At 50.8% G+C, this 23601-nt stretch overlaps 1 protein-coding gene across 8 annotated transcripts in view; it reads right to left on the minus strand.

Annotated features, from left to right (window-relative positions):
* Window positions 1-6264, minus strand: part of TMPRSS13 (transmembrane serine protease 13) — a 34005-nt gene extending 27741 nt beyond the window's left edge. For all 8 annotated transcript variants that reach the window (XR_008993285.1, XR_008993284.1, XM_036919886.2 and 5 more), the window contains exon 1: window positions 6114-6264. Coding sequence is in view for 6 of the 8 variants with exons in the window: in XM_036919886.2 (XP_036775781.2) it covers window positions 6114-6131 (18 nt within the window). In the remaining 2 variants the exon portion in view is untranslated. The remainder of the gene's footprint in view (window positions 1-6113) is intronic.
* Between the last annotated feature and the right edge of the window lie 17337 nt (window positions 6265-23601).

Genomic DNA, 23601 nt, shown 5'->3' on the forward strand with positions numbered 1-23601 from the left:
TAGATCTGTGGGTCTCTATCCCAGATCTGTGGGTCCCTACCATAGACCTATGGGTCCCTATCCCCGAGACCTATATGTCCCTTTCCCAGATCTTTGGGTCCCTATCCTAGATCTATGGTTCCCTATCCTATATCTGTGGGTCCCTATCCCAGATCTGTGGGTCCCTACCATCGACCTATGGGTCCCTATCCTAGACCTATGTGTCCCTATCCCAGATCTGTGGGTCCCTATCCTAGATCTATGGTTCCCTATCCTAGATCTGTGGGTCCCTATCCTAGATCTGTGGGTCCCTACCATTGACCTATGGGTCCCTATCCTAGATCTGTGGGTCCCTACCATTGACCTATGGGTCCCTATCCTAGATCTGTGGTTCCCTATCGTAGCTCTGTGGGTCCCATCCTGGATCTGGCAGTATTCCCTTGGGCAAACCATGTAACTTTCCCTTCTCTTTGGGTCAGTCTGTAGACTAGGACTAATAATCCAAGGATTTGATGAGATAAAAGAGGGCACAGCGGCTGAGCAGGAAGCAGGCATTCCTGTCCCCTGTGCACTGCACACACAGTGCCAACTAGGCTGAGATTTCTGAGATTTCACAGCCATGAGACGTAAGATGGTGAGAGAGGAAGGAGGGGGCTGGACCTTCAATGAGAGGGACAAGCCCAGGCCGTGTAGAGAGAGCCCTGTATTTCCCACTAGTGGTGGCCTGAGCCTTGGCACCTGTTGGGGTCCCTGGCACAGTGGCACCTACCATGGCCTGCCAGGCCACCCTCCCTGTTAGGCTCGTACTGTAAGTCTTCCCCAACCTTGGGGACAATTCCTGTAACTCGATACAATAAATGATATATCCTCACCATGTGTGGTACTTTAGAGTTTACAATAAACTTCCACGCCCAGAGCTTTGTGAGGTCCTCACTCCATCCTTGAAAGGTTGGTACTTTTAGAAGCCCATTACACTGACGGGAAAACTGAGGCTCAGGCTCAGCTTGCCCAGAATCTCATAATCAGGATTCAACCCTAAGCCTCTGTGCATTGAGTCCCCTGCCTTCGCAAGACAGCAGCAAGAGCCGCCTGGCACAGTCTTCTGGCCATGGGCACTGGCTCTGCTTGGGTGACATGGCCTAAGAACCGGGACCTGAAGCCTTATAGGGCTGGGAGCCCCTGGAGTGGGGTCTGGGGGTCCTGTTGGCACCTCAGACTTTTGGAACTTTCTGCTGGGAGTCATGGTTAGGCTGTCTGGCCTGCCAGGACCAGGCGCAGCCTGGTACATTGGAGCATCACAGCTTTCAAGGACCCTCTAAGCCAGCTGGTGACTCTGAGCAAGGGACGTAGCCTCTTGACTCCTCGGCTTCCTTTTTTGTAAGGTGAGCCCATCACCTTGCTTCATAGCATCATAGTGATAGATGCTATCTGTAAAGTAAGGACTTAGTGAACATTGTCTGTGATGGTGGGTGGGTGTTCGATTGGTAAAGATGCTGAGCTCGAAATAGAAGAATTCGTGGTCAAATATGACTGCATCCATTCCTAGCTGGGTTACCTTGGGCAAGTAAGTCAACACTTCAGAGTCTGTCTCCACACGTGTAAAATGGGATTCATCTTGCCTCCGTCCCCCAGATGAACACAGAGGCAGCAGGAAATCCCAGTCTGCAAAAGTGTGTCACTCCATAATAAAGTAACAGCCCATTAGGCACCCCATCCCATTGCAACCTCATACAGCTCTTTGCGGTTGGTATGGTGAGCCCTCTTTTTTAGGTGTCTGAAAATGAGGTCCAGGGAGGTTATGCACAGACCCAAATTCCTCTCTCTGGCCAATGACAGGGCCTGGATCCTAAGCAGGCCTCCTGAGAGCAAGCAGTCTGGACCAGCAGCACCACCAGCGTCCCCAGGGACTTCCTTCATTTCTCCGGGGTTTACAGTTTTGCCAAAGAACTTCCACACCCATTATTTCCTTTGATTCTCAGGTGGGTAGTCCCCAACCAGACCTTAAAGATTGCTGATTCTGAGCCTCCTAGCTCAGTATAAGGCCTTCCCAAGGCTGGGAAGTATGGGGAGTGCAGATGGAGGGGATGGGGGCAGGGGGTAGAAAGGGCAATGTCCAGAAAGAACCGGAGGCCCTGGGGGCCCTGGCCTCAGGAGGGTGAGAGGGGGAAGCAGGCAGATCTTGGGGCCCCGCAGAACAGGGCAAGAGAAGAGACTGGGACTCTGAGTCCCAAAGGAGGGCTGCCCTGTGGGAAACTGCAAGCCCACTGCACCTGTGAGGTTCCTCCCGCTGTCCAGCCCATGACCCCTGTGAGGTTCTTCCTGATGGCCAGCCCACTACAGCTGCAGCTCATTTCCTTTCCTCAGTTCTTGGAGGGCAACTGCTGAGATCCAGCCTCCCTCCCAGAAACCTGAACTCTCCTTAGAGCACTTGCCCTGAGCAAGTGGGAAGAGGGACCAGAGGGGACTTCTTGCCCAAGGTCTCGAGTTACAAGGGGCAGAGCCCAGGCCCACCAGCCAGCTCCTACCCTTTGCCAGTGAGCAGAAGAGCCAGGAATGGAACTCAGAGGAGCACCTCTGGGGCAAAGACCCCAGCCTCTCCACGACCTTCCTGCAGGCCAGAGGCTCCTCAGCCTGCCAGCAACCCCTTTTCACGGCCCGAGGGCAGGTCTGTCAGGGCCCTGTCAAAGCTGGCCCAAGCTGAAGGGCCTCCCTGCCCCTCCCTTCCTAAAGCCCCCACCCAGGGGCAGGCTGGGCATGTCACCACCAAGGCCTCCCTTGCCCCAGGCACAGGGGAGTCTGGCTTCTGCTCTAACCAGGAGGGTGACTTCAGGGACAGTCACACCTCTCTCTGGGTCTCAGCACTTTCATCTATGAAATGAAGGGGTTGGACAATCAGCTGTTTTCAAGCAGGGTTCCACAGAGCACGAGAGGTTCCGTGGAGATGCTTCAGGGACCAGTTTAGTAGGAAGAGGGCTGAGTCCTTTATCCCACTTCAAACAGAGGATATTCACCCTGCAGTTGTGTACAGTAGGCTTCACCTAAGATTTCACTTGAACAAAAGGGGCTGCTCCTCCAAAGAACTTGAAAATTACTGGCCTGGGGGAGCACTAAAGTTCTTTCTAGTTTAAGGTGCCTTCTCTACCTGTGAAAAAGCCTCAGGGATCCCCATTAGACCAGAATCAAAAGACCTCTGTGTTCATTCATTCACTCATCAAATAGTTTAAAGAATATAGAGCACCCATTATTGCCAAGCAAATATGTGATTGGCCAGGAACTTGCTGCCTCGGTTTCTCCCCATGTCCCCTTTCTGCCAATACTGGGGTAGTGACAGAGTTCCGGGATGGTACACCGTGGGGCTCCCTGCACAGTCCTGGGTATCGCTGCCCTGTAGGAGAAGCAAGATCCCAATCACTCAGCAAAGCCCTGGGTTCCCTCTGCCAGCTTCCCTTGCGCCTCCCCACACACCCTGCCCTCTCCACTGGGTACAGTCCACTCTGCTGGTGCTGTGCCAAGAGGAAGCTGTTTTGCCAAAACAAGACACTTAAACTAAGTGATTATTATTACATCATTTGGCCTTCCTGCCCAGCATCCCAGCCTGGAGCCCCGTACACACACTCCCACACATCCACACTCCCATTTGCCAAGTCACAGGGTCATTGCAGGGGGAGGCTGGGCAGGATGGGCCAGGCAAGAAGGTTGCCCAGCAGCAATGACAACATGAAACGCAAAGGTCTCAGGGGAGGGCAGCAGAGCCTGCAGGGGTAAAGGGCAGGTGCCAGGGGTCCTGGGGGTGCCTGCCTGTGGGGTCTGGGAATGGCAGTGACCTGAGCCTACTGGTCTGCCATCTGTGAACCTGCCCAGTCCCTCTGGGACCAGCCCTGGCACCTCCAGCCATTCTCAAGTCCACAGCATCTGTGGTCTTGGGCTGATTAAGAACCTGCTTCAACTTTAAGGCCACTCACTCTACAGAGGATCCTTTATCAGTGGGTCTACTTAAGTCTTTCTTTAATAACTATTGCTCTTGTTTAAGCATTGAGAATGTGACACCTTTTGAAAAAAACACAAAATACATACTATTTTTCAAGAACAAATGCATAAATCTAGCATAGCACGCCCATAATCCCATTCAATATAATTGCAGAGCCTGCCATGGACACAGGAAGAGCAATCTGTCCAACCCTCTTCTTTGGTAAGCAGAAAAACCGAGGCACTGAAAGGCAGGAGTATTTGTCCAAATTTTTAGTGGAGTCGGGACTAAATCCTAGATGCTGCTGCTGGCGGTGACGGTGAATCCAAGCACCCGATGAGGCTCTCCCCCTCTCGCGTCTCTGCCTGTCTATGCCAGATGCTATTCTAATAGAGCCTTGTATGTGAAAGACACTATTCTAAGACTCCTAGAAGTAAGTACTATTTTTATTCATTTTACAGATTAGGAAACTAAGGTATAAAAAGGTCAACTGATTTGCCCAGAGTCAAAGCTGACCTGGAACGCGGTCAGTGTTCGGTCCACCGCGTCATGCAGCTTCTCTTTTAATACAGAGAAGCGAGGGTCCTTCTCCAGCCCCTTTCCAAGACCCCCCTGAAGATCCAACCAGCTCACACACACAGGAGCTTCATCAAGCCAAGTCCATTGGCTAACACCGTGCTCCTTACTTCACGGAGCTGCGGGACAAGCAGTGAGGCCCTCAGGGAGAAGGCGTGGCCTTAGGCAACCCATTTCTCCCAGTCTGCACCTCTTCAAGTTGGCCCGTCTTAAGAACTCTGCTGCAGATGAATGAACATGGCACCTACCACCATGTGACACTTACATAAATAATGATAAGCTTGTTCTCCACCCTACTCCCCTCCAGTGACTTCCCATGTGGGTCCCTGACTGGAGAGAGGAGCTCTCTAGGCAGGTAACACCGCTATCACCCGGCCGCAGGGGCTGGCCCCAGCAGCCTGCAGGTAGCTCAACCCTTCTCACCCTTTGTGTTTAGGGGCCATCAAGCTCAGGCTTGCAGAAATTTACCAAGGAACATGCCCCATGGCTGTGACTGTGTGTTACCTTCCCCAGGCCCAGACAAATCTCCGATCTGCCCTTTGCATCACCCTACTGCTCCCCAGAGTCCCCTAAGCTCCAGAGGCCTAGGGCCAAATTCCCTTGGTGAGGTGGAGACATGCACCAAGGGGACCGACCAGAGGGCAGGGGGGGATCCTGAAAAGAAAGGCAAGGTGGGACTAGAGGAACGGTAGGAGAGATGATGGTAGAAGTTGCAGAAACGTATCTGGGGTTCAGAATGGACCACAAGCTAATTATAAGCCAGATCGTAGGCTAAGCTGATCCTTCTCAAACCCAGTGCTGCCCGTCCCTCCTAGAGTCCCCGATTCTACCGTATCAGTAAAGGACAAAAGAAGGTAGAGAGGAGCAGAAAACAAGACCTTGGGAGAAGTTAGAGCCCAAGGAGAATGTCCCTCAAGAGAAGAAAGCTGAGGTATAGGTGAATAAACTCTTTGGAAGCCTTCGTGTGTATATAACTGACTTTCCACAGAGAATATTCTAGCTGCTATCACCCCCAAGAACAGAAGAAGAGGAAAGGAACCTGAGTTGTGGCAGAAGGAGTTATGGCTAAACATAAGAAAGCACTTTCCAAGCATGAAGACTAGTAAGCCTGAACATAAGTGACCCGGGGAGATGGAAAAAGCCCCCTGAAGATCTTAAATGCACATAGGAAGTCACATTTTCTGGGAAGGTGTGTGAGTCTGGTGGTGGGGTTAGCCGAGATCACCTCAGAGCCCAGTTAGAATGCTACGGTTCTGTGGGTCACAAACCAGCAACAATGATGATCAAACAGCATAGATGTCCTGGCTGGGGTGCTCACAGACCACAGAGCAGGAGCCCAGGGTTCAGCCACACAGCCCTGTGATGCTTCTTGACCAAACCCCAAATTCAATCAGCTTCTCCTCCCAGGGGCGCCTCCCAGGAACCATGATAAAAGGAAGCCAAGCCATCTCGATCCCAAGTAGCTTCAAACTAGAAAGGGTACATTCAATTTCCCCCAAAGCTGAGACAGAGGTAGCAGTGCCCCACCTATCTCCCAGCCCTGTCCCTGCCTCAGCCTGGGAGGTTCTGGCGCGAGGCTAACGACACTCACCCGCGTCTCCCTTTCCATTGCCTCCAAAGGGTAAGGTTTCCAGGCTCAGCTGATGCGGACAGAAAGATCCATGTTGGCCTCTGGCTGCCCGGGCATGCGGGGAAAAGAGGGCAGGAGGGCTGAGGGCCAGCCCCCAGCAGATGGGGCGGGGAAGCGGGTTGGGACGTGTCAGGTAATCCTCAGCATAAACAACACGCAGAACTAGCCAGACCTGTCCCTCGCCCCTCCTCCGAGGCCATCCCAGTTACTCAGCGAATACCAAATACTCCAGTGTGAAACGACCTTGCTCCTGAGATTGGCTCCGCAGTCAGTGTGTGGAAACCAGGGGTTCTAGAATGCCTCTCAGAGAGGGGTGCTGAGAGAAAGAGCCCAGGCCCTGTGAAGATGGTTTTAGTCCTGCCCACCTGAGCCCCTAAAACAGGCGCTCCCAGGTGCTCCCATGCACTCTGAGGTATGACCCTGCCCCCACAGGGCATGCCCAAGGCCAGGGACCAGAGTCCCACTCGGGGCAAGGCAGGGCGAACCTTCATCTCCAAGGACCATGTGCCCAAATCGCCAATCAGGCCACATGGCCAGGCAGCTTTATTTCCTGAGCTTTGCGTATCTCTATGAAAACTCTTAAAAAAGAAATTAAAATCAAAAGGCCTCTAATTGCACACGTAATTAATTGCCTCTATTGAAAACAGTAAAATGTTATGAAACAATGCATCAAAGCCAATTATAATAAAACAACCATCTGAATGGAAACGATTCTGAGAAATAGTGGGCTGACTCACAGGCCCAGACCTAGGCCCATGCTCATCCTTGGAGTCAAAAGAAATAGAGGGACCAGCCGCCACTGAAGGGGGGCTTAGCACCTCCCAGCCCCGCAGAGCTGCTGCTGCTAGGCACAAAGGGAGCTTCAGGGGAGCTTCCGGAGGCACTTGCCTGGCTGAGCCTGTGGGGGCGTGAAGATCGTAGTGCCACAGTCTAGTTAGAGACTGAAGGAAACTCAGAGACCATGCAGGGATTCAACTTCCCATTTTACAGATGGAGGAAGAGAGGCCGAGAGGCCGAGGAATCTAACAAACACCAGCAGCGGAGATAATAAAGAGGCGCTGGGTATCGCACTGAATGCCTTACGTACAGTAATGTGCTGACTCCTGACAACAATCCCATTCACCCATCCCTCCCCCATTCATCCCACAAATATTTATTGAGGGCTCCTCCTGAGCCTGGCGCTGTTCTAGGTGCTGGGGACACAGGGGACACAAAGACAAAGACCCCTGCTCTGCGGCACTAGCGTTCAGAGTGGAGGTGAGGGGCACAGAAGCAAGTAGATAACTAATGATGATGGAGAGATGGTATATTCAACGTACTATATGGATCAGTACCTCAGAGGTGGTGCACTAGAGCATTAGTATATTGGAACACAGTGCATAGAAAGCAAGGAGAAAGATTTTTCTCCAGAGAGAAAATTACAGCAAGGGGGGAGGGGATCCCAAGGGCGAGGAGGCAGAGGGGCACTGTGGGACAGGGCGTCAGGGAGCGCCTCACCGGGGTGACATTTGAGCAAAGACTTAAGGAAGTGACTACGATCCTTCCATCTACAGGTGAGAAACAGCCACGTTTAGCTCAGAACAGAAACCGTCGGCTCCAGCTCAGGGAGTCTTGAGGGAAATCTAAGCCAGAGGCAGAAGGGCAGCAGAGAGAATTTCTGGAGGGCCCAGCCAGGGTCCCCAAGGACCTCCCATCTTGGGTTATTGTCCAGTGTTACTTTCCTGGTTCTCCAAGCAAGCAGAACTTGGCCACAGGCCACATCCCTTCCTGCCCCTTCAGCTGCTTCCTGACCACTCCCAGGCGGTCGTCCGGTTGAGGAGGTGCCAAATTGGGTTCTCAGCTCCTCCTCGGCCCCCACTTGGGCCACCAGGGAGCACTATGGCTGTCACTGAGCCTTGGCATCCTTAGGCCAGACCTGAGAGCCCCTGCGTCCCACAAGAAACTGCTGGCCTCCCAGGGTTACTTCTGCCTTGTTCTCTGAACAGCCCACCGACCTCCGTGAAGAGCTCAGGCTAGGGGTTCTGGGCTAGTTGGGGGAAGGGCGTGAACCCTGCCCCCAAGGTAAAGGCTGGCTGCGTGAGCTTGGAAGCCTTCAGATTCACCCTCTGGAAAATGGTGATGATACACCAGACCAGAGAATGTGTCCGGCTGGGCAGGCCCTGGATAAATGTCGGGTTTATTTCTTGCTCTGTTCCTCTGGTTTCTATCAGAGATGCCAGTTGGCTTGTCCCAGAGGCCTTGCTGACCAAGCCACCCGACCTGTGCACCCCCTGCCATCCCCCAGCCATCAGTTCAGTTCGGTAGGACTGCTTGCTCAGCACCAGGCCCCAGAGATGCTGAAAGGCTGACGCCCTGGCATCACACAGCATATGCACTGGGGCTTGGGGCCGGGGGAACACTGAGGCATAACTTCTTTGCCGGTAGTTTTCTTATTTCTAGAGGGGAAGTGGTTGGGGTGGCCCTGGACTCTCCCCCAAGCAGAACTGGCCTTGGAGGCCTGCCCCTGCCCTTGCTTTCTGCACCTGAACCCTGCCTGGCTCTGTCCTTTGCTGTCCCCTGGGAAGGAAGGAGACACCTGCCTGCACCATCCGTGGCCCCCTTTCCTTTGCCCCCCTCCCTCCAGCTCCTGTGCCTCCCACTGCCCCCCACTCAGCAGCGAGCAGCAGCGCGGGTACCCAGAAGCTCACTTGGCCCGCCTTTTGCCTCCCCCTGAGTGGGGGCCCCAGGCTAGCTACCAGGCCCCTTCATTTCCTACTTCCCAGTCATTTCCATCTGGGGTGGAGGGAGTTTTACAGAAAGAATACGTCAGCCATGTAAACAAGCATGGGCCTTTCAGGGCAGCCGGATGAGTGAGAAGTGACAGAAATCTCAGCACTGTTTTGAGGCTCAGCTCCCAGCTCTGCACTTTCTTCATTGTTCCAGCTGCTGCTACTCACCCCCTGGCAGCTCCTCCCTGGGGCTCTGAGCCGGCCAGTCCCCCTGTCATTTGTGCCCCTCCTTCCTAAGTCCTCCTTCATTAGCTCCACTCCGCATGGGGACCCAAGCCCTCTTCCCTACTGTGCGCCCTATTTCCAAGCTCTCCGTCACTCAGAGCACGTCAGAGGGGCTTCCTTCCAGGCCTGAGGGGGGCCAGGACACAGACCACAGAGGCCGGGCAGGGCAGCAGGGGGACACCAAGCCTCCCCTCAAGGGGAGACCCCCTGAGCAGGACCCCTTCCCTGCCGGAAGCTCGTGCCCTGCTCCCACCCCCACGCCTGGTGCTCCTCCTGACCCAGACCAGCTGGGCCGCTGCCCTGGACCCACACCTGGTGCTCTGCAAGGGGGGTCCTGGACATTTGAGGGAGACCAGGTAGGGGTGGGGTACGCTTCTCTTTGAGCCAAGAGAAAACAGCCCATGGGACTAAACAGAGCCCCAGGTCCCCGGCTGGCCACTCAGCCAACACTAAGGAAGTCTTTCAAGAGACCCTGCTGGGGGGGTTAACTCTGAGGCCCCCTTTTTCCAGCAGATATGGGGCCTCTTGGCTGGGTGGTGGGGATGAGGGGGACAGGACAGACAGGTACATCCAGGAGAGAGAACCAGAAAGAAAACATGGGTGGAAACCCTGAAGGCTGGCCAGAGGACAGCCTGGTGACCCCCAGCAGGTCCGTGTCTTGGTGTCTAGAACCCTAAACCCAGGAGCCAGGGGCTTACCTGACCCTTACTGTCTTGTTCAGGACCAGCAGGGGTCAGAGAGAGGCAAAGCCCAGCTCTTCTCCCTGTAATCATCACTGTTTCCATTGCATCATCATCAAAAATCCATGAGTAGATGGGAAAAATAGTGGGAAGCCTGGCAGAGCTCCTGGCACCCTCAGCATGGCCCCCACCCCTTGCTCAGTGGGCAGTGGGAGGTGACAGTGAGGACGTCTGGCTCTGCCTTCCAGGACCTTCCAGGCCAGGGCAGCCAAGTCCTCTCGGGTGGACTGGACCCTCTGTGACACCCTACCTAGCTGCCCAGCAGTGCCAGGTGGCTCCAGGGAGGGGGAATAAAACACCAGCTGGGGACAGTCCTGACTGTCTCGGTGCCACCTGTTTCCAAGAAGGATTTGACACAGCTGTTCCTCCTGGTGATTGGCCCACACTCACTTCTCTGCCGTTCCCAGCCCCCTCCATGGGGACGCACTGTGGAAGTCAAGTCCCGCTTCCCCACGACAGCCCTCCTCACGCCACAGTACGACCTTTCGGAGACCCGGCGAGTCTGCATTTCCCACCTGAGCACGTCCTGCTCCTTCACGCGCTCCTGCTGAGAGACAATCCAAGTCCCTTCACCTCTGGTTTTCCTCCAACACAAAGCCCTCTGGAAGAGTGGGCCCAGGGCTGGGGCCCCACGCCCATATTTACACTGCTCCTTCCCCAGATGATGCCAGGCAGTTGTCACTGGAAATAGCCATCAGGCCATTGTTAGTTTTCCCACAGAACTGAAGTCAGTTGCGGTCAGACCAGCAATGCTGATGGACAGGTGGGGCTTAAGCCCAGCGGAGCAAACATGGGTCCCCCCTGAGCACAACTGGAGTCAAATATTCCCGTCACAAGGATGCCCTGGAAGCTTCCATTGTGGCCATGAGACTCCCACGTTCAGACCGGAACGTCTTTACTCCCCTCTGATCCATCTGAGGCTTTCTGGAGGAGGTGAAATGCCATAAGGATCTAGAAAGACGGGCAGTACGACAGCCTGGCAGTCCGGGGTGGTCACGGAGCGGTTGAGGGGCTGGGAGGAGCATTCGGAGCCCTGAGTGCTGAGCGGTTTGTAGGATGGACTTGGAGATCAGACAGGTTTGGAATTACAGCTCTGCCGAGCACTGCCTGTGCGTCCCTGGCCAAGTTACTGTTGCTGAACCTGTTTCCTCATCCATGGGGAAAATGGTCCCTCACAAATGGTGTATTTATGTCCACTCAATGAAAATAACTTGTATAAAATATTTGGCACAAGACCAATACCCACCAATAAACGGTAGCCATTATGATATAATTTCTAAGTTCGGTTGAACAACAAATGGTGCTTTGAGCAGGTGTGCAGGGCGCTAAGATATGTGCTTTGAGCCCAAAACCCTAAGAGAAGGGCGCTTAGCTGTTTGCTGCCTTGGTGGTGAAAGCCCTGGGCTGAGACTGGGGACTGGGCTTCTGTTGGGGCTCCCCCAAAGGTTGCTCAGAAAGACAGGAATAGAAGTATGGTCTGGAAGCAGAGAGGAAGCACAAAGGAGTGCCGTGTGCTGAAGATAAAAATTATGAAAATGTATATATATATTTTTTTTCAGGGTTAAAAATAAAAACACTGGGAAATAATAATGCACATTTACAAAGCATTGGCTGGTATATTATTTCACTTTGTCCTCAGTGCAGAATTGCATGGGGTTATTCTTACTCTCCTATTTTGTAGCAAGGAAGCAAAGACTCAAAGAAATAAACTTCGCAGTGTCAACAGCTCATAAAGGAGGAAGCTAATGCTCGAATCCACACTTTTTTCCCTCCACATCTGTGTTCGTTCCGTGACAATGTCAGCTGTAATAGAGGCACAGTGGGTCACTGCATTTAAATTTTTTCTTGAATTTCAATATACTGTCCTGATGATAAGGTTTAGAATGTTTAATTTGTACATTCTTGTTAGACTCTTTATCTACGTCCTTTACAACACAGAGTGCTGCACAAGAAATCCTTTATTTTGATGCAAGGCCTTTCCCAGCTCCATTTTTTCAGCTGCTTCAGATATGTTTTTATCAAAGCAGATGAGAAGTGTGAAGTCACTGAAGGTGAACCACCGCAGGTCCCCACATTAGTCATGTTGTGTTTTGCCAACTGTCAACAAAAGACAGATGTTTCTATTGTTTGCTGGGTGGAAAGGACATGTTACGCTTTTTTAATTTCTCGCTTTTCAAATGTGAATTCTTAAGAAAGATACAAAGTTATCCAGACTTTAAATCTGGTTAACATGAGACACCTCAGACATGTGAGCATGCAACTAACTACGTGATTCCCATTCTCCTAGAGGGTATGCAGATTGGGAAAGAAAACATGAGCCTTTCTGGTTTTTCAGCCCTCAAAGGACTTCCCAGTTTAGGACAAATACGATTTTTCTCCATGCACGTGGATACTAAGAGTTTGAATGATCCCTTGTGCAAAGCACTTTCTCTTTGTTTATCTCATCTAGCCCTTGGGACACAACTCTCCATGGTAGACAGGACAGGTCTCAGCGTCAGGAAAGCCCAGCTTCAAGTCCCAGGACCGGTGATTTGGCTGAGTCTGGGCCCAAGGCAAGTGCCCCCAAGGCCGTGCACTTTACAACTCTAGTGGTCCACCCCAAATAGCCTCAAGGGCCTTTAAAACCTGGAATCAACATAAAATTCATGAAGATAATGAGCACTCCCCTAGAACCTGTCTCTATTTCCAACCTGCAGCAGTTCCTGGGGACAATGCGTCTTGACCCAGGACCTGAGCACTTCCCAGAAGTAGCACCTTGGCCATCACTTCACTTCTGTTCTCCCAGCTGTGATCCAGCAAAGATAAGGTCTGCGCTGCCTGCCCCTCAGAGATCAGGGAGGCCTGAGCTGTCTCCTGGGAAACTGAAGTACTGGAAGGGCACCGGGCTTTGGTACCGTATGCCTAACACTCTGTACAAACAGGTCTTCCTACAATTGGTCTCCACGCTTTCGAGCTCTCAGATGTGCCCACTTGTCACACGTCAGAACTCGGTTCAGTCTTCCAGATTGTAGGTTTCCAGTTGATTTCCAAGTCATCCCTCAAAACATCCAGATTCCATTGGCCTTTTGGGCGGTGACCACCTTTGGACCACCCACTCATAGGCTGCATCCCAGACTACGTATAATAACTCCCAGGTCCCTTCCTGAGTCAGGCTCCGGCCCAGGACCCGAAGTCTAGCGCGTGGATCATTTCGTGAGAAGTGTTCCCTTCCAAAGCCCACTCACCAGCCCCCCGAAATCTTAATTTTCATACATCTGCAGTTGCTTACTATGCACCTATTGGAGTCCAGGTATTAAGCCACTAAAATAGAGCAGAGACAGCCAACATCGTGTCTGTCCTCCTGGAGTTTACCCTCAAGTGAGGGGCCTCCCTCCCCTCTGTCCTCGACCTCCTCACCTAAAGGCTTTATTGCCAATAAAAGAGCTGATGGGTACTGAACGCTCTTTACGTGCAGTGTCTCTGTTAATTGAAGCAATCAAGGGTAAAAGGGACAAGCCATTTGCCTAAGGCCACAAAACTAGTAAGTGCTAGAAATGGGGTTTGAACCCAAACCTGCTTAACTTCTGAAACTGCTTGTAATTCTACTCTCTGTCCTGCCCTACAGTCTCCCAAATCAACATCAGTTCAGAGGTAGAAATAGTAATAATGGTCAGTCTGTCTTCCAGAGAATTCATGAAGTTTTAAATAAGGCCCATCCACCCAGAGATTCTTGAAGAGCATTCATTACTTGACAATTCTTGGTATTAAAAAGTTTCTAATTTTCTCTAGGGTTGTTTTGCTGTTCTAAGCTAGCTCCTTATCTATAAGGTAAATATAGCATAATGGTTAAGAAAGTAGTTATGGTCAAAAAAATAAAACAACACCCTAGTTGGGAATTCTGGTTACATTACTTACAAGTTTACTATCAGAATCTGTTTCCTCATCTATGAAAGAGAGACAATATACCCATCCCATGGGTTATGATATCCCATTACTGTTCCATGGTGTTACAAGAATTAAATGAGATAACACTAAATAAAACAATAGTGTATGCCATCATACAACTTTTCTCTCAGTCATAATTTTTTCAATAGCCTTGGATATAGGATCTTTTCACCATATTTAGAAAGCATAAAACAAACATTATCCCCTGGCCGCTCTCTAGCTGGATTTAGATGTATAAGTTGGGAAAAATTCAGTGCCCTTCCTTGTTTCTCCTCTACTCTCACACAGTTTCACCCTTCCAAAACTAGATGCATGGGTTTTTTCCCCTATACCAAGCAACTCTGGGACAGCAGATGAGTGTCCTACAATTTAACTCAATTCTGACACTGTCTACCTAGAAACGGCTTCAGATCCCACAGGTTAAGGGCTCAGTCCCACAAGACTGCCCCCTCCCCACTTCAGATGCCATGCACACATTGTAGGTCCCCAGGTTGCCTTCTATCCAACTTAGCTGCAAATCAGGGTCCCAGGACCACTTCCCCCTTGGATTCAATTATTTGCTGAGATCACAGAATTCAGGGAAACATATTTACCAGTTTATTAGAGGATATGATAAAGGGCAAAGATGACCAGCCAGATAAAGAGACAAACAGGGAGAGGCCCGGGAGGGTTCTAGGTGCAGGAGCTTCTGTCCCCATAGAGTTCGGGCACGTCACCCTCCCGGTCTGCGGATGTGTTCACCGACCTGGAAGCTCCTGAACCCCACACTATTGGGGTTTTTATGGAGGCTTTCTCATGTCGGCATGATCGATTGTTAACTGTACGTCCAGCCCCTACCCCCTCTCTAGAGAACTGGGGGTGGGGCTGAAAAATACCAAGCATCTAATCATGGATTGGTTTTCCTGGTGACCAGCCCCCATCTGAGAGCCATTCAGGAGCTCACCCAGAGTCGGCTCATTAGAATAAAATGCTGTCACTGGGAAATGCCAAGGGTTTTAGGAATATGTGTCAGGAAGCAGGGTCAAGGCAAATATTAGAACAAAAGATGTTCCTAGCTCCCCTCCTTACAAGGGTTTCAGGAGCTCTTATGTCAAGAACTGGGAGCAGAGAAAAAAATATGTATGTATATTTCTTATTATTCAATGTATTTCATTCAATTTGGCCAGTGTTACTTTTATCTGAATTAATTGCCAACATTTGACAGTCCAAGGAAGTCTCGTCTCCCTTCCAAGACAGGCTGATACTCTGCGCATACTAGGCACCCAATCAGCACTCACTAATCAGTTGATATGTTTGTGTCGCCACACAATGTCTCGTGCAAATCTGAGCAGTCAGTCAGTCAGTCAACAAGTCTTTACTGATTCCCTACTATGTGTTACTCAGGAGTTGCTTAATAAGTAAATTGCTGCCACTGATCTCCCATCACAAAGAAGAATTCCGGTGACGAGGGTACACCTCACAGGGCTGTGAGCACGAACGGGGGTGATGTGTGTGGAGCCATTGCACAGAGCTGCTGGGTGTGAATCAGACTCCCAGAACGTCAGAACTGAAAGGAACCTCAGAACCTCTTTTCTGAGTCAGTCACTTAAAATTCTTTTTCCAGGATAACCCTGACATCTTGCTCCAGAGACCTTGAGAGGTCCAGATTCTAAAGACCTGCTCCTGGCCCATGGCCTTTCCTCCCAGGCCTCAGCCTGCAGCTCGGAGCGTGGAGGCAGCCCAAGGCTTCTTTGGCTGCAGCCCAAACCCCAGGCCCTGATGTAGCAAGGACACAGCCCCAGGGCTGCCCCAGGGCTGCCCAGCCGGGCAGCCTCAGCCCCCGCAGGAAGCACCACCGCCCCACCTGCTCTGGGCTGCAGTTTTGGGGTGAGGAGTGAGGAAGACCAGTGAGCCCTCCTGAACCTCACACCACCTCTCTCAGTGCTGGGATCCCTGGCTTTCCACTCATCCCGAGTGTCTGGAAGAACCAGTTCTCCCAGTCTGCACTGGGACCAAGGCTGGTGTGGAGCAATGGGCCCCGGTCATCATCCCCAAGTCCAGGTTAATTATGCACGTGTGCAGATGACACATACAGAGGGGCTACAGGGGTGATTACCCCGGGCGTGGTGACAGAGGCCAGCTGACGAAGAGAGCAGCACTTCACTCTAACTGAGGAGAGCTGCAGAGAGAATCACCCGGAGCCCCTCCTAGCCAGAACCCTCTCTGGTCCTCCAGGACACCCACTTCAGGAGGTCTCCCGGAGCAGCCACGGGGGTTCCCTGGGGGTGGGATTCCAGAGGGGGATGGGCGGTGTGCACAGATGGTCAGAGTTGCCTGCTGCAATCATGCATCTCCAGAGTGGAGTCCAGTCCAGACACACAGGCCCAGTGACCAGCTCATGGGGTGCATCTTGCCTGCTGTGTCTTTTCTAAGACCCAGGAGGTGATCGGAAGGAGCAGATTCATTCCTGTATTCCACGCACAAAAAAATGTAACAGCTTTATTGAGTTGGAAGTCGCATCCAATACAACTCAGCTACTTAAAGTATACAATTAAGTGGTTTTCAGTATATTCACAGTTACGCAACCATCACCACCATCCGTTTCAGAGCATATTCACCACCCTAGAAAGAAACACCCTGTTTATTAGCTGCATTCTCCTTTCTCCCCAGTTTCCCATCCCTAGCCAAAGCCAATCAACTTTCTGTCTTGATAGATTCATCTACTCTGGACACTTCATGTAAGTGGAATCAGATGGTGTGTGGCCTTTTGTGACTGGCTTTTTCCACTCACAATACTTTCAAGGGTCATTCATGCTGTAGTCTCTCTGGATACTTCTTTCTTTTCACAGTGGAATAATAGCCCATTGTATGGTTATACTGTATTTTATTTATCTGTTCATCAGTTGATGGGCATTTGGTTTATTCTACTTTTTGGCTACTATGAATAATGTTGCTATGAAAATTTATATACAAGTTTCTGTGTGGATGTATGTTTCTGATTCTCTCGGGTTTATAGCCAAGAGTGGAACTGCAGGGTCATATGATAACTCTATGTATAACTTTTTCAGGAAATTTCCATAAATAATTTCGAGGGCCTCCTAGGTACCAGGCCTAGGCTGGGTGCTGGGGACTCTCAACAGATCTGGTGGAAAAATCAGGACAAATTCTACTGAACAAAACAGGTGAGGTTCCTGTCCTCATAGAGCTCAAGTTCGAATAAGGAAGACAGGAGGTGAGCAGAATCTTTTCACATAGCAGTGGAAAGAAAGGTGATGACACGGAGCAGAGTGAGGGGCTGTTTTGGTTGGACCAGCAAGGGAAAGCCCTGGATACTGAGAAAGAGCCAGCCAGGCAAAGAACCGGTGGCGGTGTTCTAGGCGGAAGGACCAGCTCAATACGCCTGAGGAACAGAAAAGAGAGCAGCCCCGGGGGACTGGAATGAGCAAGGACAGGGCCGTCCTGGGGCCCTGCAGACCACAGGCAGGGGCTGAATTTTACTCCTAGTGCAATGGAAGGCCATTGTGTTCTTTGAGAACCGGAGGGTATTCACATGACCTGGTTCTTATTTTCTAAATCAGATTTAGTAAAGTATAATTTTTATGCAATAAACTTCACCTTTCCAAAGCGTGAAGTTTGATGAGCTTGACAAGTAACTATAGTTGTATAGCCACCACTGCAATCAAAAAAGTCTACATTTCCATCTCCCGAGAAGTTTCTCTCATGCCTTTTCTCGGGTAATCCTCTGTCCACACCCCAGCACCTGGCAGCCTCAGATCCATCTTCTGTGCCTTTTCAGCACGTCATATGCACAAGCACGAGTGTGTCCTCCTTGGCGTGTGGCTCCTCTTGCTTGGCACCGTGCCCCTGAGGTGAACCCACACTGGCATACAGCAAGTTTTTTCCTTTTTCACTGCCAGTGGCGCCACACCACCTGGATATGCCACAATTCACTTTGCCCCTTCACCTGTGGGCTGACGTTTGTGCCGCCTTAACTTTGGAGCTATTATGAATACATCTACTATGAATGTTCATGTACACCTTTATATGGCTGTTTTAATTTCTTTTGAGGAAATATCTAGAAGTCGAATTGCTGGCTCATATGGTCAGCTTACGTTAAACAGCATTAGGAGCCCAGGTAAGTCAGAAGTAGAAAAAGAGAGTAGCCAAGAGGGAGAGAGAAGAGAACAACATTCTACAGTTACAATAAGAACAACAGTGCCAACACAGGCCAGCACTTGAAGCTTGGGGATAAATTAATTAATGGGTCCAGGTATACCTAACTCATCACCCATGGGAATCAGAGCACAGAAAGGATCTCAGGTTATCTGGAGCAGCAGTTCTCAATCCTGGCCTCACAGCAGATATCTGGGTTTCCCCCCAGCCAATTCTTTGGAAGTGAAGCCTGGGCATTGGTCATCCCAATTAGCAGCCAGCCCCAAGAAGCCCTATTCTAGCGTAGCTTCATCTGACAGATGAGGAAGCTAAGACGCAGAGTCAGGCAGAGACTAGAGCTCGGCTGAGCGACTGCCCCAGTTTGCCCGGGACTCAGGGGGTTCCCAGCAGGCAGGACTTTTGGTTCTAAAACCAGGACAGTCCCAGTACATGGGGCTTTCAGGGCCAAAATTGGGAAAGTCCCAGGTAAATCAGGATAAGTTGGTCACCCTAACTAAAATATTTATCACCCATCTTTCCACTTGAAATGATAGGATAGGTGATCAGTGGGTCCTGGACAACCAGCCGCGTCTCTTGCTGTTTGATCAAACCCATAATGTGATAGAGCTGTTATTTCTAGCTGCCCCTCAGGACCTGACATCCCCCAGATTCAAATACAAAGCAGTCAGTCCATCAGTCTCTGAGGTGACAGAAGTCTGTGTGGAAGCAGGTGGCGTGAGCAGAGGCCACATCTAGCTATCTTCAGACGTGTTGTGGAGCTTCCTGTCTCTGCTGGGTGAACCCAGGGCTGCTTTCCTGGCTGAATTCTCCTAGGACAAGCTCTCATGCTACCATGTACCTCTCCTCTGTAGCACTTATTGCAGTACTAATTTTAAATGTGTGCAATTGTTTGATTGATGTCTGTCAAGATTTTAAATTCGGCAAGGACAGGACCATCTCTGCCTCCGCTCATTCCTGCATCTCGGTGCCCAGCACTGCATCTGGTACATAAAAGCACTCATGCATGAGGAATGACTATCAGTACCTCTTACTGTGCCCAGGGCATAACACTGATTTGTATCCTTATGTTCACTAGGAGATTGCAAACCATTCAGAGCTAAGTGCCAAGTCCTTGCCTAGCGGGGCCCACAGCCGTGATAAATGTAATCCATATTCCTCTGAAATGAATGATAATGAGGGTTGTGCTGGAGGCCTCCCTCTGCTGCCTGCTTCCTGAGATGCGGCTGTTTCTGAAAGCAGAGCTGCCGATCACCCTAATGTCCAGTCCCTGCACTTCCCTGACTCAGTGGCCTTTGACATCTTTGTTAATATCTGTGACGTGCAAGGCTTGCCAGTCAGGGCCTTCATCACATTCCTATACCTCACTGCAGATGACCCTTGGATTTATCATCATCACCAGCTCCTTCTTGAACATCCCTAAGTTCCAGTCATGGTGCTGAATGCTGGGTGGGGGTCAGGGAGATAGTAATGATGGAGAAGAGCCAATTCCTGTCCTAGCACATTTTGTCATTTGGCTGGTTGGAGAGATTAGATACGTACTTAGAAAAAGCTTATCAGATTATAGGTCAGTTTGTAATAGATGCCAGTGATGGGGTACAGTTCATAAGTGGCGCCCCAATTTTAGAGTAGGGAGAGTATAAGATAGAAGGGTGGGTGGCGCTGGGGGTCCTCCACTGCATCACCCACACCCCCCTTTTTCCAAGCTCAGATGCCAGTCCATGGCCCTCACTCCCACCTTCCACTCCTCTGCCCCCTCAAAAGGGAACAGGACAGGGGTGTCTTTGAGGAAATGATTGCAATGTCCCACTGGAGCGGGTGCAAGGCCTTGTGCCTTAGAGGCAGTCATTAGAAAATGTTGATAACTGTAGAATCACTGAGTGAGTCAAGACCACCCTCAACTGCACCCATCACCTGAGACAGAATGTGATACGGTCCCCCTGGGATCCACCCCACTGAACCTAATGAAGAACACCCGACTGATGAGGTCACCCAGTTAAGTCATTTTCTGAGAAGTGGCCTAGAGAACGACCTTCCGCTTTGCACACTTAGCCTTCCAGTACATGGCTTAGGGCGCCACCTGGTGACAGCCTCCAGGAAAGGTCTCCTCTCCTCTCTGCTCGCTCACTCCATCTCCTTCACCACACTGGCCAGCCTGGGTCCTGGGAACCGAGGGAAACCAGGACCCCAAGGTCCCAAATTCTCCGAAACACAGAACCAACCATCTTCCAAGCCCACTTCCTGGACTCCTCCTGTGTGGCCTTGGCCCTGAGCACCTCTTAAGGGAAAATGTCACCTGTATCCTAGCTTCTTAGATGCCCCTAAAAGATTCAGTAGTTTGGGGTTATCCCGGGCTTCCCAGCCCATGAGGTGGGGGGAATCTATGGTTACTCCCCACACCCCCAAGGATTAGTGGGGGGCTTATGTTTTCCAGTATTACCTGAAGATCTGCTTCTTTGGTCTGCTGGTGTCAGAAACCATGTCCACAACTCAAGTCAGTTCTGGATGAGAGAGCTGTGTGGACAGGCAGACAGGGCCCTGTCCCTGTGAAGCTGACCCTCTAGCTGAGGGAGACGGGTGATAAACAACTGGGATGCTCCTGAGTGGATGACTTGTGCAGTAATATGTGTTGTGAAGAAAATGGAGTGAACTGAAGCGATAGGGGACGGCTGGTGGGGAAGAAGGGAGGCGCCTGCACAGAGCGGCGTCAGGGGTGGCTTCTCCAAGAAGGTGGGGTGTAAGCCAGGGCCGAACGGGGAGGAGACAGAGGGAGGGGAAGAGTGGACAGTGAGATGGCTTCACCTTTGCGGAGAAGCACCCAAAAGAGACCCTCAAGCAACCAAGATAACACTGAAGGCCAGAAATACCAGTGGGGTTCAACTGTACATGCGATGAACAGTGCGGCTGCAGTTCCCCGTGCGGCTCTTCGTTTTCAGTAAACTGATCACACTCACAAATGTTCTATGTAAGGGATTTTTTTACTTTTTGTATCTCTTTTGGTTTTGGTGGAAATCAAAAGAAGAACTGAGATTGCCAACCACGGAGCAGAAGAGCCAATGCATGTCCGAACAGAGAAGTCCGAAGACAAAGGCAAGTGTGAGCTCACAGGTCCCCCCGGAAATTCCACTGGGCAGAGCTTCAGACCACAGCAGGCTCATCGCGGCTGCATCCCAAGGAGCAGGGGGCTGTGGCTCACTGTTAGGATACAATTCCCAATGTCTATTGAGTGACTTTGAAAGTCCCTTACGTCCAATAGCTCGTTTCTTCTTTGCAACCAGGGACTGGTTATTTCCACATCGTAGATGAGGAAACCCAGGCTAGGAGAGGTTAAGCAAGTTGCCGCAGATTACATAACGGGTAAGTGGGAAAGGCAGGGTCTGAGTTCAGATGTGACTCTACCCCCGAGCCTGAACCGCGCTCTGTATATGATGTATAGGAATGAATTTAAAACGCAATGCTAATCCTGCCCGCACACCCAGCACTCTGGGACACGTAGACACGGCAGCCCCTCACTCTCCTGAATCCCCCAGAGCAGTTGTTGGTCTGTTTAAACCTCAACCCCTAGAGCACCTTTGGTTATCACAGCTGGTGGGGGATGGGGGCTGCTCCTGGCATCAAGTGCGCAAAGGCCCGGATGTCGCTAAATGACCTACATTACATGGGACGGTCCTTCTCACAACAGGGAATTGTCCAAACTAAAATGTCACTAGAGCTAAAGTTGAGTGATGTAGAAGACGTCACCAGGGAAAGCAGCTTGCTGACCAGCATGACGTCGTTTTGATGATTTGACTTCAGTCAGGGGTCTGTTTCTCAGCCTGTAAAACCCAGAACCTAGATTTTGCAAATTCTCTGAGATGGTGACATCCTGGAAAGATGATTTGCATTAAAAAACAAAGAAAGCATAGCAACTAGATTTTTAATTTTTGAAGCAGATGGACCCCAAATGAAATAACAAGCAAGAACTCTCCCCGTTATTCACAGACGCTATTGCGATACACCCTGGAAAAGCCAGAGGAAGAAAGGGAACAGAAACCACAAATCCATCAAAGCTTTGGGGTCTCTGATGTCCTTCCTGGCAGGTGGGCTAGGAAGAGCACTGAGCAGTTACCCACAGTTACCCAGGGCTACTGCAGGGGCACCTGGGAAAGGGGACCAGAAGCAGCTTCTAGAAGGATCCAGATCTTGAGCTAGTCTGAGTTCCACAAGGACAAAGCCAAAGGGAAGAGCCCAGACACCACCAGGGCAGACCAGCGAGTTCTCCAAAGCTGCATTCACTAATTTACCACAAAGAAACCCAGTGTCACACAGTCAAGAATTTTCTCATCAGCTTAGAAATGAATTCTCTCCCAGAAGCAACCCCTCAGAAAACCGAAGACTCCTGCAATTTGGAGGGAACCCCCACAGGGGAATAAGCATATCAGGCTCTTCAGCTTTTGACAGAGCCTGCCTCACCCCAGGCCTGGCCAAGCCAGCCCCTTCTACAAAGGTTCTAGAACCGAATACACACAACCCACAAGCTCTGCTTCTCAGTCCAGGTTACCTGGATTCCACACTGCTAACGTGGGCATGCTGACCAGGATGGGGTTGAGTCTTTCTGTAGCTTGAAGCCAGTAGGTCTTGATATGACCTGGGATGTGCTGATTTGCGAGTTTAGCCTCTCACGTCCCCTGTCGCCCAGTGCTAATCCATGGGGCTCCTGTCCCCTTCCCTCTGGCCTTGTGCTAGATCATCTGTCACTTTCTACCCTGCAGGGTTCCCTGGGTATGTACATTGTCTCCCCACCTAGTCTAAGGTTGGCAAGGCAGGTTTAACAGCAAAACTCTGGCTCACAAAAAATTTGGGCAAAGTCAAGACAGAATCCCAGCCTGTATCACACACTGGGTACCCTGGGCAGTGGATTTAACCTCGCCAAGCCTCAGGTCCTTCATCTGTAAATCAGGGCTAATAACAATAATCTCATGGGGTTGGTCTGAGGATTTAACAAGGTAGGGAATATGAAGTGCCTAGCACAGTGACTGGCAAATGGTGAGTTCTCTGCAAATGTCAGCTGTCACCACGGCTGTCGCTTTGCACAGCGCCTAGCAAGGGCAGTGGTACCTTACACACGCGTCCCACATAACAGCCACCCAGCGTGCCCACAGACAGCGTGTTTGGGGTTCAGAGTCTATATGGAACTACTCATGCCCTACTTGTTTGGTGCATGAAACCTGATCTGACCGGTGTGGATGAAAGACTTTAGGAAGGCAAAAGGGGAAACAGGGTGGCCAGGTGCCACCTGAGGTCCAGATGTCAATCTTGCCTCCTCCACTTCCTAGCTCGATGACCCTGGCAGGTTACTTGATGCCAGTTCCTTCCACTGAAAAGGCAGGCAATGGTGACAGCTACCTTCTAGACCAGCCCCATCCAACAGAACTATATCATGAGCCACAAATGCAAGTCACATATACATAACTTCGAAAAACTTAGTATCCACACTATAGAGTAAAAAGGAACAGATGAACTTGACCTTAATAATGTCTTTCATATAACCCAAGATATCCAAATCCAAAAGATTATCATTTTAGCCTGTAATCAATTTTTAAAAATTAAAGAGATATTTTATATTCTTTTTTGAAACACTAAGTCTTTCAAATCCAGCATGCA

The sequence above is a fragment of the Manis pentadactyla genome, chromosome 13, assembly GCF_030020395.1.
Source record: "Manis pentadactyla isolate mManPen7 chromosome 13, mManPen7.hap1, whole genome shotgun sequence".
NCBI classification, from domain to species: Eukaryota; Metazoa; Chordata; class Mammalia; order Pholidota; family Manidae; genus Manis; species Manis pentadactyla.